Source organism: Puma concolor, chromosome A2 (assembly GCF_028749965.1).
Source record: "Puma concolor isolate L17-30 chromosome A2, mPumCon1.1.hap2, whole genome shotgun sequence".
Taxonomy (NCBI): Eukaryota; Metazoa; Chordata; class Mammalia; order Carnivora; family Felidae; genus Puma; species Puma concolor.
The window spans coordinates 25,134,964-25,152,667 of record NC_141668.1 but is presented as its reverse complement, the minus strand read 5'-3'; the positions used below and the strand labels follow the sequence as shown (position 1 = coordinate 25,152,667).

The 17,704-nt window shown below is 51.6% G+C and overlaps 2 protein-coding genes across 2 annotated transcripts in view; one reads left to right on the top strand and one right to left on the bottom strand.

Moving 5' to 3' along the window:
- SND1 (staphylococcal nuclease and tudor domain containing 1) overlaps positions 1 to 17,704 on the top strand; it is a 426,619-nt gene that overhangs the window by 357,999 nt on the left and 50,916 nt on the right. The gene's annotated exons all lie outside the window — the stretch shown is intronic.
- On the bottom strand, positions 7,334 to 9,885 carry LRRC4 (leucine rich repeat containing 4). The gene is made up of 2 exons (XM_086691006.1): positions 9,773 to 9,885; positions 7,334 to 9,594 (listed from the first exon to the last, which is right to left on the bottom strand). The coding sequence occupies exon 2, from the start codon at positions 9,492 to 9,494 to the stop codon at positions 7,542 to 7,544; it is 1,953 nt and encodes a 650-aa protein (XP_086547132.1). The 5' UTR covers positions 9,495 to 9,594; positions 9,773 to 9,885; the 3' UTR covers positions 7,334 to 7,541.

Sequence of the window (17,704 nt, the reverse complement as noted above, 5' to 3'; positions counted from 1 at the left end):
CTTATTCCAGACTCTCCCACTCCATCCCCTTAAAGAGATGAATTGGAAGAATATGCTGTCATGTCAGAAGGAAGCCATTGTCAAGTCTCACAGCAGAGCTAATAGGATAAAGTTTATCCGACTTCCCTTAAGTCCAGAAATTAAGTCTTCTTGCAATGGTAATAGATTATAACTTGTAACCACTGCAGCTGGTAGGCTGCAGGAACAGGCTGTGTGTATCTGAGGCCTCAGCTCCATTTCTGGGCCTGTGCTGGGCCTTTTGTGAGGGACACACTGAGCATTCCTGCAAACACTGCTGCCCTATCTGTGCAAGGAACTGCCTGTGCGGAGAGCTGTCTGTAACTCATTCAGTTCACCTACAGGGCGGAATCTGAGTGGGAGAAGCTGCCTGAATGGTCTTAATAAACCTGGATGAGTAGATAGAAGGGAAGGAGCCAGACCCTTGAAGACTCTAGGAAGAAGTAGCCGGAGGCCAAGAAACCAAACTTTGCATAGGGAACAGTTAGTGTGCGAAAGCTCTTCTCAGTCATCCGTGCTGACTCATTGAGCAGGTTGAGTGATTTAATCTAGTGACTACATCAGCACCAGTGCAGACATGGGGAAACCAGAGGTGAGACCTTAAAGGAACTTTCAGAGACTATAGATGAAGGAGTTGCCTTGGAAGAGGAAACGCATGAGGCCTGTCGGAAGAAAGAGCCATCAATCTTCTAGAGTGGAACGATCTTGCAAAAATGGCCTAGGTCCTATCATGGCAGATGACTGTACTCAGATGGGGATTATAGAGGGAAACACCCTGATATAAGAGTTATTGGGGCACCTGGGTGGCTCAGATGGTTGAGTGTCTGACTTCGGCTCAGGTCATGATCTCACAGTTTGTGAGTTCAAGCCCTGTGTCAGGCTCTGTGCTGACAGCTCAGAGCCTGGAGCCTGGTTTGGATTCTGTGTCTCATTCCCTCTCTGCCCTTCCCCCACTCACACTCTGTCTCTCTCTCTCTCAAAAATAAATAAACATTAAAAAAATGTTACTGGAGGGTGCTACTTATTAGTGGGGTTATAAGGAGGTGAGTGAGTATTAAAGAAACTAGTGGACCAAGGACTGTTCCTTTGGCATTTGGTAATAAAATCTCTAGTAATTGTTCTAGGTATTGTTCCTAGGTGCACAGAATGAATGACCATGAAAGGCTAACTACTACTCTGCTCCTTCTAGTCCCCACACCTGGCAATAGAGCAGCCTTTCCTCTCCATGCTTCCCTACTGGAGGGTCAGAAATCTTGATGGGGTAAGTTAGGGAAGACACCATCGTCTCAAATGCTAACACTGTTTGACAGGAGAGCGTCTCCCAGAGATGGCCCCCATAGGCCTCAGCCTAATCTCTCTGACTCACTGCCAGGGTCCATGTCCTCATTTTTATGGAAAAACACAATTTATGTAATACCCTCCCTCTGGAGTAATACTCTTTTCGTGGATCCGCAGTGACTTGCACCCACTTCTCTCTCCCTGTCTTTGCCCTCATAGAAATGAGGAACCAGGTTCAGTGCAGACCCCTGAGTGAGCCGGTCAGGGTCCAGATTAGGTTACGGTCCTAAGGACTGGGCTGTTTCCCCCTGGCAGTTGGCCAGCCTGCAGGATAGAGAACAGGACTGTTGTGGGTGGTTTGGCCCAAGTACTGACAGCAGAGCTGGCATGTACCAGAGCACAAAACCTGTGATCGTCCGAAAATCGAATTCTAGCCACTCATTAGGAAATCAGAATGCTTTCTCTCTTAGACGTCTCTTGGAAAGTTGATCTCCCTGCTTTTCTTCTCCTCTGTCCCATGCCACGAATATCAGACTGGTCCTCCCCCATCCAGGGTCCAGCCAGCCTCTTGCTTGCTAGGACAGCGGAATCTCCCTGGCTTTCCTCCTTAACTGCATTGCAGACCCTTAGCCTGTCTATCTGCCATATAGCTCCATTCTGCTCTCACTTGCTCAAATTCTGGTCTTCTTTTCTGCCCTTTAATTCTGCTTTGAAGCCCCAGCAGCTCCTCTCTGTCCTGCCTTCTCCCTCCAGGTGCCTCAGCCCTCCCCTGCCCTACCCTTGGTAAGGCACCCTGACAGAAAAACAGGGATAGGTGGAAAAGCCTCCAGGAAGCTTATCCTCTTAGGAAAGGAACAAGGTTTCTTAGGTAAAGGATTCCTGGCCCAGCCCTCAGCTTGTGCATCACCACCAACAGCAGCACCTTTCCTTTCTTCTGGCTTAGCGCAAGGAAAAGGTAATCGCTTCCGGGACGGAAGCGGCACCTTGGGCCAGCTGGAGAGCTGGATTAGGGAACAGAGCACAGGGCACTGGTTTCCTGGAGGGAAAAGTACAACCCCTCTTTCCCTCTGGGCCTGGCCTTGGTTACATGGTACTGTCCCCCTGTCCCCAACTTCTGAGTAAGCATCGTTCCTCTCTGGAATAGCTCAATAATGTTCTCTCTGGGCACAGATGAGGTTCTATAATCGAGGTAGTAGTGACTGGGGGCTGGTCAGTTGGTCCTTATGTTTGTCATCAGATAACTACCAACAATACAGCGTTACTACGTGATGCCAGTCACCACTCTTAAATATGACTTTATATATATAATTTCAGTTTTCACAACAACCTGTGAAGCCGTGAGATCGTAGATACTAATATGTCCATTTTACATATGAATAAACTGAGTATTTATCCAAAGTCACACAGGTAGTAAGCGATGGAGCTGAGATTCAACCCAGGAAGACCAGATCCAAAGTCTATACTTGTAAGCACTACGCTATATTGCTGCTTTATAGATATGTACATTTCACTGATGTGGTTCCTGAAGCATTTGTCGCTGCTTCAAGAAGCAATTTGCTTCATTTGAAATTTAACGCAAAGATGAAAACAACCTTAATTCACTGCCCAAACCCTTCTCACTCCTTCAGGGGTAAAGGGTGTTTTCTGAATGCATGAAGACGAGGAGAGGTGCTTTTGAGCCAAAAACTGCCTTGCGGTTTAGGCTGAGGCAGGATTTAGAAATGGCGTGAACAGTGCCCGCATTAGCCGATGGCATGTAGTGCTGAGCGCCAGCAGAGGAGATAAAATCAGACATATGTTTGGATATAAATGTTCTCTCTCTTCTTCTTCTTCTTCTTCTCTAATTTTAATCCCCTGCCGCTTTGTTGCAGTAAAATGTTAGGGCCTTAATTGTGGGCTCTTGCCCCCTGAGGTAGTAGTCTGGGCTGTGTAAGGCCCCCCTTAGCCCTGTCCTAGTCTCTGTCCATCTCCACAGAAGAAAGCCAGAACTCTCCACTGTCAATGGCCATGGACTCTGGACCTCTTCCCCACCAATAACAGGAATTGTTTTGCCAGGGACTCTTTACTACATTGTTCTACCCAGCACCCAGCAAGTTCTTGGCCTCAATACATGTTAAACAGCCCTGATAAAGCCAGTGTCTCTAGACCTTAGAAACTGTCCTGTCTACTCTCCCTTCTTTGATAATAAGATGCAGCGGAACACCGAAGAGCGTTAAAAGGCCTGGAGCAGATTATGGGAGTGGCAGCCACAGCATGGCACTTACAGAGCTGGGGCTGGGGTAGGTACAGTGGAGGAGAGACGTTAAGGACCCCACCCCCACCACCCCCCGACAGTCTCATTGTTGAGCCAAATAAGCAGAAACCATTCCACTGTGGAGAACTTGCTCTGGTAGGTGCTTTAAGACCTCTGTCAATCCTCAACTCTGCAGAGCTTCCAAGGCTGAGGATGGGAGAAGGCCAAGCTACCTTTCCCTTTGTGAACACCCTGCCTGGTCTAACGTCACCCTTTCTCCAGCAGCCGTCTGCCACTGAACCTCCGAATCGGAAGCTGTTATGTACAGTCCTGAGGATCTAACCCCTTAGTGAGCACACGTGGCCCTTTGGCCAGCTGTGGGACCCCCTGTGGTCAGAATTCTGGTCAGACTTTGGGGGGCAGTACAGCCAGTTCTGAAGGAGATTGAGCACCCCAAAAAGGAGAAGAGAACACAGCAATATCTGGAGGAAGGTCCCATTTTTACTGCACGGTGGCAGGGAAAGAAATAGGTTCTTGATAGCCCAGAAGAGCCTGAGTGAAGAAGGCACATTTGACTTGGGAGTCCAGAGATCTTGGTTTCAGTCCCACCTCTTCCACTGACTAGCAGTGTGACCTTGGAGATATCTTTCAGTTTCTCTGGGGCTGTTTCCTTGACCATAAAATGTAAAAAGATTAGACTAAATGATCTTTCATGGCCCTTAGAAAATTCTTTAACTCCATATAATCAGCAGCAGTCTTTCCCTCTAATGTGTTGCTACACACTACTCCCCTGAAGAGCTACCAACCCATGTCCCATAGCTTGGCCGTCAGGCCTGAGGATGAGTCACCAACACAGCATGAAAGCCTGCACTTTCGATGCTCATGGGACTCCTCTCTGAAAAGCTGTCCCAGGTGCCTGCTACGAAGGAGGCAATACCCACCATTACGGCAATGGAGGTTTGCTGCTGTAAAAGCTGAAACGGTGCCCAGCTCAAAGAGTGGGCCCAGAGCAGAAAGGAACTACCCTTGCAGCCCTAAGGACACTTAAACCCAAGAACCAGATCTCAGTCTCCCCCACCTCCTTTCAGGTTTCTTCTGGAGAGCGCTTCTCCCTCAGATCCCAAGATGGCAACACACTCAGCCCCCAGGACAATGTTTGTTCTTAGGACTCTTCCCCGGGAATGTTTTGGGACCATTTCTGTACCCCTCCCCTCAGACCTCTGGTTCAGCCACAGACCCTTCATCATTCCAAAGCGACTGTACAATCCCTAACTATCCAAATAGCTGCCAAAAAAGGTTAGGAAACCTGGCCCCACATCCTCTGTTTCTGAAGCAGCCGCTTTGTCCACAGTTGCCTCTGAATGTGTACCCAGGAAGCTGTTCTGAACAGCCCGAGTTGTCTTGTGGTGCTGGGAAAGGGATAATTTCTTGCTTTTTCAGCTGGTCCTGGCCAAGTCCCACCCTTTACTCTGCTGCAGTTTTCTCGTGTTATCGGGGGTAGCTACGGCGGTAAAAGGAGAGCCAGAGGGAACGTGTATTTGGAGCCTGGAAATGTGAGTGACAGTTTCTAAAGGTGTGCCATGCATGCACGCATGCTACCACAAACACTGAGACCCAGAAAGGACACATATCTACCCAGGGGATTAAGAATTGGCCCTTTTCTTAGCCAACTGCTGCAAAGTGCTGCCTGCCTCTCTCCCCGTTCAGTGCCAGGGAGATCACACCCACTCAGTCCCGATTCCCTGCATTAGTATAAAAACGCTGAGGAGACGCAGGGTCCCGGTTCATGCAGCCTCTCTGGACGTCAGTACTCGGTAAGCATCAGGAGACAGACACCCACCACCACCGAGACATGTTTGACTATTCAACACCCAGAGAACAGAAGGAACACTGCCTGTGGGAAGTTTAAGCCAAACAGCATTATTGCAGACCTCTTAAATCCAGGTCCCCCAGGGTCTCTGGGTAGATAGAGCTGGTGCTGCCTGACCAGCAGCTTCTGCTGAGGTGGCATTTAACTTCTGGCCTGGTCCCAGGAGCTGAGGCTGACCCATTTCCCCTGCTTTTCCAGGGCATCAGGAATTTGGTTCTACCCCCAACAAAGCCAGGGACTAACACACTTAGCTTTTGGAAGGTGCACTAGAATTGGGGTGCTTTTTATTTAAGCTAAGGAAAGACTGTTGACAGCTTTAGCATTTTCCCATACTTGAAAGAAATTTAACATTGTCTTCCCCTCCCACCTTACGTCTCCCCTCCCTTTGCCTTTTTTTCTTTAAATAGAAATGACTTGGTTAATGCTTATAAGGATCTATAGGACCTTATTCAATTTAACCCTTTGGGGACATTGGATTAAAAATTGAACAATATTTATTAAAATACAAAAATACACTTTTCTCACATTACAATCAGTGTTCTTTTGTTGGCATTCCCCCCCACCCACCCATCCCACCCCTTTCAAATCTGAACCCTTTATTTCTTTTTAAAGCTAAAATAATAAATGAAAGAAGTTACAGCATTAAATGGACCAGAATAACAGAGATCTCTGCCTTCCCCCCCCACGCCCACCCTTTCTCCTCCACCTCCTCCTGAGGTCGGCCTGGGAGAGGGAAGCCTTCCCCCCACTGTGCCACGTTCCACAGGACTCCTTGCAGAACTCACTTCTTGTGTGCATGTATATCACTTTTGTTTTAACTGTGGATTCACATCTTTTTTGTGAACCATCCTGTTTAGTAAAGGCTTCATTGTACTTGAAATGAGCCTGTGCCCTTTTTCTCTCTCCACTCGTGTTCTGCCCCCACCCCATCACCACAACCAGTTGACATCAGCTGTAATAATCCCTAATGAATCAGCATTTAGAATAGTCACCAAATCACAAGCATGAGAAAAGCTTCCACTCCCCCAAGCTCCCCAATCCCAGCCTCTCCTCCTTCTCCACCTTAAAACAAACAAAACCTTTATAAAAAATCATAAAATGCCATCATTGTCTACAATCATTTGTCAGATACCAGGAACAACAGGTGGACATGGCACCATGCTAATTTATGGCCTCCTGTGAATACATTCTCTCTGCTTCTGCTCTCCCTTCCCACCCCCCCTCTGTGGCCGCACCCCCTTGGGGTGGGCCTCCTCCCCCTCAAGGGAAACCCTGAATAGACACATGCCCTGCAGAGAGTGGGTTAAACCCATCTGCAGGAATCTGGTGCAATGTGAAAGCATTTGACTGAGAGCTACGCCAGCCCCCTTCCTTCTCTGCTCCTTCCCGAGGCGCGCTGTCAGGCGGGGCACACGCGTGTCCCGGTGCACAAACCAAGGAGCCTTGTGCACATGGACAGATGGAAAGACCGAGCCCCTTTAAGGAGTCATTTAAATTTTGGTGGTTTTCCTGTTTAGAATACATTTACAGATCTATCTTCCCCTTGGCCTCTGAAGAAAAAAAAAAATTATTGCCTCTCGACACTTCAGCACAGTACAAATTCTCGGTGCTTTTTTTTGTATTTCTTTTTAAAATAAATTTGCAAAGACAGCTCTCAGCTTAAGAAAGGTGTCTATAGAAATGGGTATTCCTGTATGCTGTGAAGCATCTTCTAAAAAATGACAAGTCTACCCCCACCCCCACCCCACCCCTCAGCAGCCCACACCCTACCTCTTTAGGGATATTTGTTGTTGTTTTAGTTTATCTTAGCAGTTTCAGCCTTGTATCAGAAATCCCTTCTGGCATCATAGCAAGTTGACTTGTGGCTTCTACCCCACAACGTTCCCAAGAACCCCACTCCCCCCTTTAAATAGAACTTACAAGTTAGAAAATAGTTTTGTTTTGAATTTTTGTTTTTAAATTTTAATATAATCTGTTTCTTTTACCAGCCCGTAGATTTAATATAGAAGCATATACAAGAAAAAGTCTCTCCCCACTCTGTACAAAAGTTGCTGTCGTGTGTGTGTGTGTGTGTGTGTGTGTGTGTGTGTGTGTGTGTGTGTGCATTCTATTGCATTTTGTAAGTTTTTGGGGGGAGGGGAGTCATATTTGAGTTTCCTGTACCTTGTCCTTGGTATGGGTCTGAATTATATAAGGTTCAGAGATTGTGGTGACTGCGGGGTGCAGAGAGTTCCCCAGGCTGTTTTCTGTCCAGTGGGCCCCATGTGCTGGTTTGTAGGTGTTGTAGTTAATATGGTCATGAATTGTGGGCAGCACTACTGCCCCCTCACCTGATACACCGGACGGAGCTGCTGTTGCTGCCGCAGACGCCGCCGCTGGGATGTCTTCGTCCACCTGGATGATCTCAACTGTCCGGGCGGCTGTGACTGTACTCCTCTGCTGGTGCCGCTTACGAAGTTTGTAGAAGACAATCAACATGGCGGCAGCTAGCAGAGTCACTGCCACAAAGCAGCCAATGATGATCTTGGTGGTCTTCATGACTTCATCCAGGCTGGTCTGCATCTTATCATTGGTGTCTGTCGCGGGTACCTGCTTGGGCACACGGGTGGTCTGAATGAGCACCGTGGTGGAGGTGGTATATGCCGGCTGATAACCAGTGGACGTCGTAGGAACAGGCTTGTACTTGCGCGTCGTATCCTCAGGTGAGATCTCAGTGGTCTCCACTGTGACTGTGGTGAAGAAGCTGTAGTTGGAGGTGTTGAGCTCGGCCGTGCTCACGTTGAGGTAGGCCGAGGCGTTGGAGTTGCCTGCCACGTTGGTCACCATGCAAGTGTATACCCCGGTGTCTGAGAGCAGCACGTGGGAAAAGTTCAAGGTGCCGTCGTTGAGGACAGAGATCCTCGGGTGGCGGGAGGCGTGGCTGAGCACTGTCCCATTGGGCAGCAGCCACTTCACGGAGGACATTGGGGGAGTCCGACACTTAAGTTCCGCCATCCGACCCTCGGAGATGTTGAGATCCCGAGGGGCATCCATGATGAAGGGGGCAGAGCACTGGAAGGAGGCCTGGTCCACCTCCACCAGGTAGCGGCCACGCATGTGCAGGGGAGCATGACAGCGGCCGCAGCAGGTAGAATTGGTGGGTATGTACTCCCGAAGCCACCAGGCTAGCCACAGAATGTCACAGTCGCAGTTCCAGGGATTGTGGTGTAGGTGCAACTCCACAAGGTACCTCAGTGGGGTGAAGAGGTCATGGGGCAAAGAAGAGAGGTTATTGTGGGCCAGGTTGAGTTCCACAAGTGAGGCCAGCCCATCAAAAGCGTTCCGCTCAATCAGGCTGACCTGTGAGTTCATGACCCAAAGCTTCTTGAGGGAGCTGAGGCCGTGGAAGGAGCCAGGCCTGATCTCAGGGAAGTGGTTCCCTGACATCTCCAGCTCCTCCAGCCCCACCAGGGGGGTCAGATTGGGCATATCTTTAATGTTGCACATGCCCAGGTTCAGGTACTTGAGGTTGAACAGTCCCTCAAAAGCGCCCTCAGAGATGTACTCCAGCTTCTTGAGCTCCCCCAAGTCCAAGCGCATGAGGGAGGGCACCCGGTTGAAGGCATAAGAGGGGATGCTTTCTATGGGGTTGTTGCGAAGCCAGAGCTCCCGCAGCTTGGACAGGTACTCAAAGGCCCCACTAGGGATGACTGTCAGCCAGTTGTCAAACAGTTCCAGGGTGTTGAGGCTGGCCAGGCCGTTGAAGGCCCCCACCTCGATCTGCCGGATGGAGTTCCTGCCCAGCTGCAGGACCTCCAGGTGGTGGAGGTGGCGAAAGGTGTCGGCCTGGATCATCTGGATATTGTTTTCCATGAGGTTGAGGTACCGGGTGTTGGAGGGAATACCCTGAGGGACCTCGGAGAGGCCCCGACGGGTGCACACCACCTTGCTGAACTGGTTACTGCACGAGCAAACGGATGGGCAGTTCTGGGGCCCGGCGGAGGCGGCAGCGGCGATGGCTGCACACAGAATCCACACTTGCGCCGTGAGGTAGACGACGGGGAGCAGGACGGCATTCCAGGTGTGGTGCACAGTTACCTGCCACAAGAGCTTCATGGTGTGGCACGTTCATAATTCACCATCGCCTGGGATTTTGGCTCGGAAAGGAGAACCAGCCCTACCCCGGCTTAAATGAGCTAGGAGCTCCTCTTTCCATCTGGAGAAGGAGGTGGGGAGGGGGCGATTAGAGAGACGGAGCGGACCGGCGGAATAAAAGCATGCCCAACTAAAGCGTGGCCCCTGTCTCCAGCCCCCCTCAAGGCAAGCCCTCGGAAAGCCGAGACTTTCTCTCCCCCGCGGCAACCATCCCCACCCAGTGAGTCGCTGTCACCTACCTCGGAAGGAAGGAATTGGCGTGGTGTCCTTAAGCGTTCTCCACGGGAGCCGGCCACGTCGTTGCCATTCTTACTTCTTAGTTTTAATTAACAAAACGGGGGGAGGGGGGGAGTGGAGGGGGCGGGGAGGGCGGAGGGGAGGGGAGGGGAGGGGAGGGGTGGGGGAGACAAAATGGCTTCTAGTAAATCCGGAGCAGGCTACGGCGAAGCAGCGGAGTTGAGGCGCGCCGGGGAGAGCCGAGGCCCGGCGGGCTATGCAGGTGCATGCCCCCCCCTCAGCGCGAGGAGCGGCGCCACCAGCGCTTCCCTGCTTTGTCCTTGGACCCTGGCACCGGCTCGCACCAGCCACGGGGGAAGCCGCTTCATCGCCGGAGCGTGCCTCCGGCGCCCCCAGCCCGCTCCCGCGGCTGCCACCCGGCGGGGGTGAGGGGGCGCCCCGAAGCCTCCCAGGCCGCGCTCGCTCGCTCGCTCGCTCGCTGCTGCGCTGCCCCCTCTCCTTGTGTCGGCGGTTCCGGCCGGAGGCAGCTGATGCAGTCGTTCGCCCGCGGGGCTGCGAGAGTTAAGAGGAGGTGTTCGCGGCTCCTTCGCCCTCCCCAGACACACACCCCCTTCTTTGCTCGCCTCTTCTCTCAAGGGTTAAAAAGACCAAAACTGGGCTTAGTTTCCCAGCCCGCCGTCTGCCGGCGCGAGGAGCAGCAGTCCGTCCAGCCCCCTGAGGGTCAGCGGCGTGGAGGCAGCGCCGGGACCAGGTCCGCCGGCCGGAGAAGCGCGCGGCGGCCGGGTCGCGCCCGCACCGCAGGCCCCTTCAGGGAGTCCGGGGGCGGGCGCGGGTCCGGCGGCGGCGGCGGCGGCCGCAGCCCCCGGTGGCGCGCAACCGCCCGCCGCCGCCCGCCACAGCCGGGCCCCCGGCGCGCCGCCGGCTCTGGCTTTGTGCGGAGGGAGCGAGTTCCGGGCTTTGGCTCTCGGCGCTTTCAGTAGCTGCGTCGCCCGCGGACTGCTGCAGCGGCCCGAGCGCCGGCGGTGGCGTGAGCAGCGGGGGTCGCGGCTGCGGGGAACGCTCCGGAGCCCGAGAACATGGTCCGCGCTGGCTAGCGGCGGCGGCAGCAGCAGCAGCAGCGGGGCCCCTGCGCTCGGCGCCCACCGTCTCCTCCTCGCGCCGGGCTCGCGGTGTTGCAGGCAGCAGCCACGCAGACTGCTCTCTCATCCTTTTGTCCTTCAGTCAGAACGTGAATGTACTGCTGACGCATACTGTTCTGGGGAGAAGATTAGCGTGATGCAGTGCTCTTATGTATTAACACCGCTCCCCCTCCGCTGCCTGCCCTCGAGGGGTTAACGCCGGCGCCTTCCAGCGCCGCGCCGCGCAGCCCCGAGCTCCGCGCCTCCGTCCGACTCCCTCCCTCCCTTCCTTCCTTCCTTCCTCCCTTCCTTCCTTCCTTCCTCCCTTCCTTCCTTCCTCCTTCCTCTCTCTCCCCCACCCCCCACCCCCCTCCCCGGCGCTTCCTCCCCGCCCCCTTTAGGCGAGGGGAGCGGAGCGGGCGAACGAGCCGGAGTGAGCGTCAAGTGAGGGGCCGCGCGCAAGTCGCAGGCGTTCGCAGCTATTTTGGTCCAGCCGAGGGAGCCGCCGGGTGGCCGCTGATAGGCTGGAGCGGCGGGGCTGCTGCGGGAGAGACCGCGGTCCGTGCCCCGCCCCGCCCCCGGGCGCCGGGCCCCCTCCGGCTCCGGACGCGGTGGGCTCCGGGGCCGGGAAGCGGGTGGCGTGGCAGGGTTGCTGCAGTTGGCCGGCCTCCCGCCCGTTCCGCGTCATCCTCACCCCCGCCGACTGCTGACGGGGCGCCTGGCCGCGCGCGGCCCGGGCAGCATACGCGGAGTTCGGAGATGCACGGTGGGGACGCGGGGGCGGCTGGGGCCTCTTGGAGCCAGAAGACCGAGAGCCTGGGCTCCGCGGGCCGCCCCGCGCTGCCGCACAGATGCACATTCGTCCTGCGCTGCCCCCCCCCCCCCCGCCCTCGCAAATTTTCTCACCCTTCCTCGGTTTTAACTTTTAAATGGTAGTTTTCTTAATGAGGGCTGCAGGGAGGGCAAATGGTGGAAGGAAAGGCCAAGTGTGGGGACCCCGGGGAATGACGACCCGGGACAGCACAGCATCCGGCAGGCAAGATTGAGGTGAACTACCAGAAACCAGGGGAGAACCCGTTCATTCACGAGCGGCGGCCACCGCTTCTCACTCTTGGCAGCCCAGTGTCGCCCTTTCTCTTCCCCAAGCCTTGAGAAAGGTGGGTCTTAAACCTTCCGCCCAAGGGCTTCACTAGCTGTTCTGTGTTGCTGGGTCTCAGTGAGAACTGCGTAGCAACCTGCTTCGCCTTGTGGCGAAGAGACCCTGGGGCATCTGACAGCCCAGTGTAGGAGAACAGGACTAGGTCAGCCTTTTCCCACCCCCGAAAAAGACTGCCCTTTTCTCTGCTTTGTGGGGGTGGAGCCATCTGTGGCTAAGCCCTGGGAAGCCCGTAGAATATGGCATTGGCTCAATATTGCTTCTTTTCAGGCGCTGCCTCCAGACTCTTCTCCGTGTGCCCCCACCCCTCCACCTGGGCAAGCTTGCTTGTTAAACCCCTATCACCTGCTTGTGGGCTAATCCTGAAGAATGAGGAGGTCCTGGATTTCTCAGCTCTGAGTTCATCCACGCTCATATCTCGGGATTGCCTGCTACCCAGTAACCTGGGCAAGGAGTTCTTGAATTCCTGGAAACAGTTCTGTTGTAGGAAAGCTGGATTCCCCATTGTTTACCAAGACCTTTTGATCATGCATTTGCAGTCAAATGACAACTTTAATCGTTCATATGCTGCCTTAAAATTACGTAGTAAATGGCGGAGCCAAGATGTGAACACTGGGAGAGGGCAGATGTGTAGGAACTTGAGCATGGAAGTGATTCCCCAGTTTGCTCCCAGTGGATGAGAATTCAGGTTTCACTCATGTACTTCAAAAGTCATTTACTAGGATGCTTATCTACTACTGCTCTACCATACTAAGCATAGATGCTTGGATGGACAGCTATAGACATAAAGATGTCTGTCTGGATCTGTCCTCGTTCAGTCTTTGTTTATCAAGTGAAGTAATTGCCAGAGTTGTCTCCATTTTACAGATGGAGGTACTGAGCACAGGCGGGCAAATAACACGTTCAAGGTGGTACGTCCACAAAGCAACAGAGCCAACATTTCAGTCTGGTCTCCTTACCCTGAGCCCAGTGTTTTCATCGCTAACGGAAATGTCCATTGTGTCTGCACTGCAGAGAGTAAATGGCAGAAGCAAAGTTGGGGGAAAGACTGTATTAAAAAGTTCAGTCAAGGCTATATGAGAGAAATAGAACGAAGGGTGGGAGAGGAGGGGCTGAGAAAATACATTCTTTAACTTGTTTACTCACCATAACTAAGCAAGAGAAAGAATGAGAGAAATGGAGGTAGATCAACCCTGATACCAGGCTTTATCTGGGCTCTTGAGCGGCTCCTTTTGCTCTCTTTACTAAAGCTTCATTTGTACATCATCAGCAGCCTCCCCCCTTAGAGATCCAGGGAATGTAAACCTATCCTGATAGGGATCTGTGGAGGAGAATCAGAAGCTTCCTGGTGGGAGGTTCCTCTCCTGGCCACAGCTGACATTGAGCCGGTAGCACGCCAGAGGACACCCTGGCCACAGTCTGATAGCACCCTGGAGTACATGGCTGCCCCTACCTCCTCAGGCAAAAGAGGGGTCTGCCCAGACTGGTTTCCTGCCAGTGTAGGCAAACTCAGGCCCCATCTGTTCACTCCAGGCACTGCAAACGAAAGGTTATGCCCCCATACTGTGTCGGTGGATGGAAGGGTGGGCTACCTCGGATCAAACCAGTACTGAGTAAGGAGGTTGTCTCCCAGGAAATATTTGCGAGTGATGGATGAACACGAACATGCCAGGCTTGGTGTTGGAGTTCTAGACGGGGCTGCTTTGCCCTCTGTAGGCCCGCTGAGCTGAGCGAGCACCGTAGAAGCTACAGACTAGACTGAGGAGGCTGTGGGGCCATGGCAGCACATGGCCCTTCTGAACTGTGAGTGGCGCTGAAACCTCTAATCCTGTGACCTGAGTATCATTTAGCCATCGCCTGTTGCTCTTCGTGGCCCTGGTTCCGACAGCTTCCTTGATTTGGAATGGTGCAACCAGGAAACGAAGAGAAGAAGAGTGCTTAAACTGTGAGAGGAAGAGAAGGAAGAAACACTGAGTCGAGAATGTTTCCACTTATGGTTTCAGAGAGAGACTGGTGCCATGAAGTGATGAGGCAAGGCCCTTGTCAGCAACATGGTACCTGCCCTGAGATTGGGAGACCTGAGTTCTGGTTTTTCTGCCACTGACTAGACAATGTGACAGATCTTAAACCAGCTCTAAACAGTTTAAGAAAATAGACTAGAATGTTCCTTCCAGCTCTTTCCGGCTCTCATAGTCCCTGATTCCCACCTCTTCTCAGATACGTAGCTCTGTGGAGAAAGTTGATCCATTGGGATAGTAGCCAAGTCTTGGAAATGAGCCACAAAGTTGAAGAGAACGCTTCCTTTAGTTTAACTTAGAGATCTACATTGCCAGAGCAGAGTAGATCGCACTTTGTCTTCCGAGCTACTGAAAAGGCTCATAGATCACAGAATATTAAAGATACCTTGGAGATCAGCTGGACTCAACCTCCCACTAATATCATTAATCAAGTTCAGAGACGCTTAGTGACTTACGTAAAGCCACACGACTAGTACCAGAGTCTGTCATTTCTGAGTTCCTTCCCTCAATCAGGACGACAGTGTTTTGGCATTTAAGCCTGGGGCTTGAAGATTTTTCCGAACACCTGTCTTCTGTCGTCTTATGTGCAGGTGGTATCCTTAGACCTTGTTGGACTGGGACAAAGATAGGTCTTCACTAGAGCCAGTCTGCCATTCTGAGTGACTTTGGAATCGTAATAAGAAATGAAAGAAATGGTCATTCAGGGGACTGACTCTAAGAGGACCCTGGACTACCTCACTCAGCCAGGATAATTGGGCTCCTGGTAAATCCCAGAGCAGACTACTCCCCACCCTGACGTGGATCCCTGAGGCATTATCTTGAACAGCCACTAGATGTCCATAATGCCTCATAGGGTTTGCCAGGAGTGAGCAGTCTTCGGCAGGGTACTACTCTGGCCCCCGATAGGCTTTTGGGCCCCTTAAGGTAGGTCCCTCAGTGGTAGAAAGATCACATATGCTCTGAAACCCTGGTTCCTGTTTTCAATACTGTTGGGCTGCCAACCCTACTTAAGCACTTTTTCCATGTTTATAGTTTTTATTCTTCCATGTGAGTGAGGAACCGAGCAAGAGCAGACAGGAGGAGAAGGTATTTGGAAAACAAGAGGAAAGGAAAAGAAAAAAAATAGCATGGAAATCATCCTCCACAAAGAGAAGGAAAGACATCAGTTGATTGGTGAATCAGCAACAACAAAATAGTGTAAGAAACAGTCTGTATGGAAGTAGTCACCTCCTCCTACCCAAGGCAATGAACACATGTTGTCTACCCGCGCCCTCCTGCGTTTGCATCTCTCACTCCCACCCGTGTATGCAAATACCCCTTCAGGGTCAGTAGGTCATGAAATTTCTGTTTAGTGGATAAAGTCACCATTGTGATAGTAATAATACATCATAATAATAATAATAATAATAATAATAATAATAATAATAATGTTTTTCTCGACTGCTCCTTTAGTGAAGCTGTGGGTATGCTATTACTACCCATAGTTGTGACGGAAATGGATTTTATTCCTTGAGCCCAGTGATTCAAGGCGACACAGTTGATCTAGAATTACCTACTCTTCCAGGTGCCCTCAGAATCCACTGTTCTTTTCCCCCAAGAACTCTGTTCCTTAAGGAAATAAGAAGGAAGTGCACAGAAAAGCACTTTCTCTACAGGTCCCATCCAGAGCAATTTGCAAAAACCTGAGCAAAGAACAAGATGCTTAATGAGAAGGGCAGAAGAAACTATAAAATAGTAGGGACTTTCCCTCTCCAGAGGCTAGTTTACCGGGGCTTACGATTTCTTTGTGGGCTGCCAGGCCTGAGTGAAGGGAGAAACCTCCCAACGCCCCCCCCCCCACACACACACCCCCCATGGCCTCCTCTTTTAGAGAAGGTGGTTTGGTGCCTGTTTTAGCCACAGTCTCCTGTGTGTTCAAACAGACCAGAAGCGTTAGAAATGTTCACCTCTGCAGGTACACTGGCCCATGATAGGTTCTTGTGTTCTGTCCTTCTGTTTAATTCCCTTTGGATAGTGGTAAGCGTAATGATGTCAGCAGCATCTCCTTGGGAGTTCGTAGGTACTTGACACTGTTCTCACACATTTAATCCTCACACGTAAGGTGTGGTGGGTGCCATTGTGTTCTCTATTTTGCCGATGAATTTAAGAAGCCTTCTTAGGATCACAGAACTAGTAAGTGACTGTAGCAGTTTCTTGAGGCTGTCATAACAAATTACCACACATTCGGTGGCTTAACATCAGAAATTTATTCTCTCGCAGTTCTAGAGGCTAAAATTGCAAAATCTGGCAAGGCCATGATCCCTCCAAGGGCCCTAGGGGAGAATCTGTTCCTTGCCTCTTCCAGCTTCTGGTGACTGTCGCATTCCTTGACTTGTGGCCGCATCACTTCAGTCTCTGCCTGTGTGGTCATGTTGACTCCTCTTCCGTCGGTCTCCTCTTTGTGACTTACAAGGACACTTGTTGGATTTACAGCTGATCTAGGTAATCCAGGGTGATCTCATCACAGGATCCTTAACTTAATCATATCTGCAAAGACCCTTTTTCCGAATAGGGTGATACTCGCAAGTCCGGGAGTTAGGATGTGGATATCTCTTTCTGAGGCTCATCCAGCTTACTATAGTGACAGAGCCAGGTTTCAATCTCAGATCTGTCTAGTGCCCAAATTTTAAATCACTGCCATGTGCCACTTGAGAGGAAGAGAAAGGTAGGGGTGCCTGAGTGGCTCAGTGGCTTAAGCGTCTGACTCTTGATTTCAGCTCAGGTCATGATCTCACAGTTCGAGAGATTGCACCCTACATCAGGCTCGGCGCTGATGGTGAGGGGCCTGCTTGGGATCCCGCTCTCTCCCTCCCCTGCTTGCGTGCGGGCTCTCTCTTTCTCTCTGTCTCAAAATAAATGAACATTTTTTTCAAAAGAGGAAGAGAAAGGGAAGGGCACGTCTGACAACCAGCAGGTGACTCCTCCACATACCTGTGCTTGAGGGACAGAGGAGCAGACTACGATCTGTACAGCCACTGGGAAGGGAGGGAGTCCCCCCTCAGTCAGCTCAACAGTTAGGACATAACACATGAGCCAACTGGAGGGGGCAGGCTGACTAGACAAACCTGAGGAGTCTGCATCCTGTTACGTTCTTTTTGCTTCTCATGATTCCTTTTCTTGGTAATTTGCTCACTCTTCCTTTACACGGCGTCTAGATTTTATCCCAAAGATCTTAGAACGAATTTAAGCATTTACCAGTAATGGTGGAAGTACCTTTTGACATTATTACAAAAATGTGTTTCACCTGTAATCTTGAGCTTCCTGCTCATTGGAGATTAAGAGAGCAGATCGGAGTCCTGCAGATACAGACATGGGACTGGGAACTATATGCAGGACGGCCTTTCGAGCATTGCTGCCATAAATTTGATCCTTCATCAGGTCCATGCCTGCAGTTAACCTTTCCACAGACAAACGCGCCATGGGTGTATGCACTTATTCATATTTTGGTTGCGAGAAGCCCAAACGATTTTTTTCTCCCAAACTGAATCCCACAAGGTACATTAGGGCATGGGGGGAGGCAGCGGATGTATGTGTGCTTGTGCGTGTGCTAGTGGGCATTGTAGTGATGGTTGTGAAAGTATTCTGGAGTGAGAGGCCTGGGTT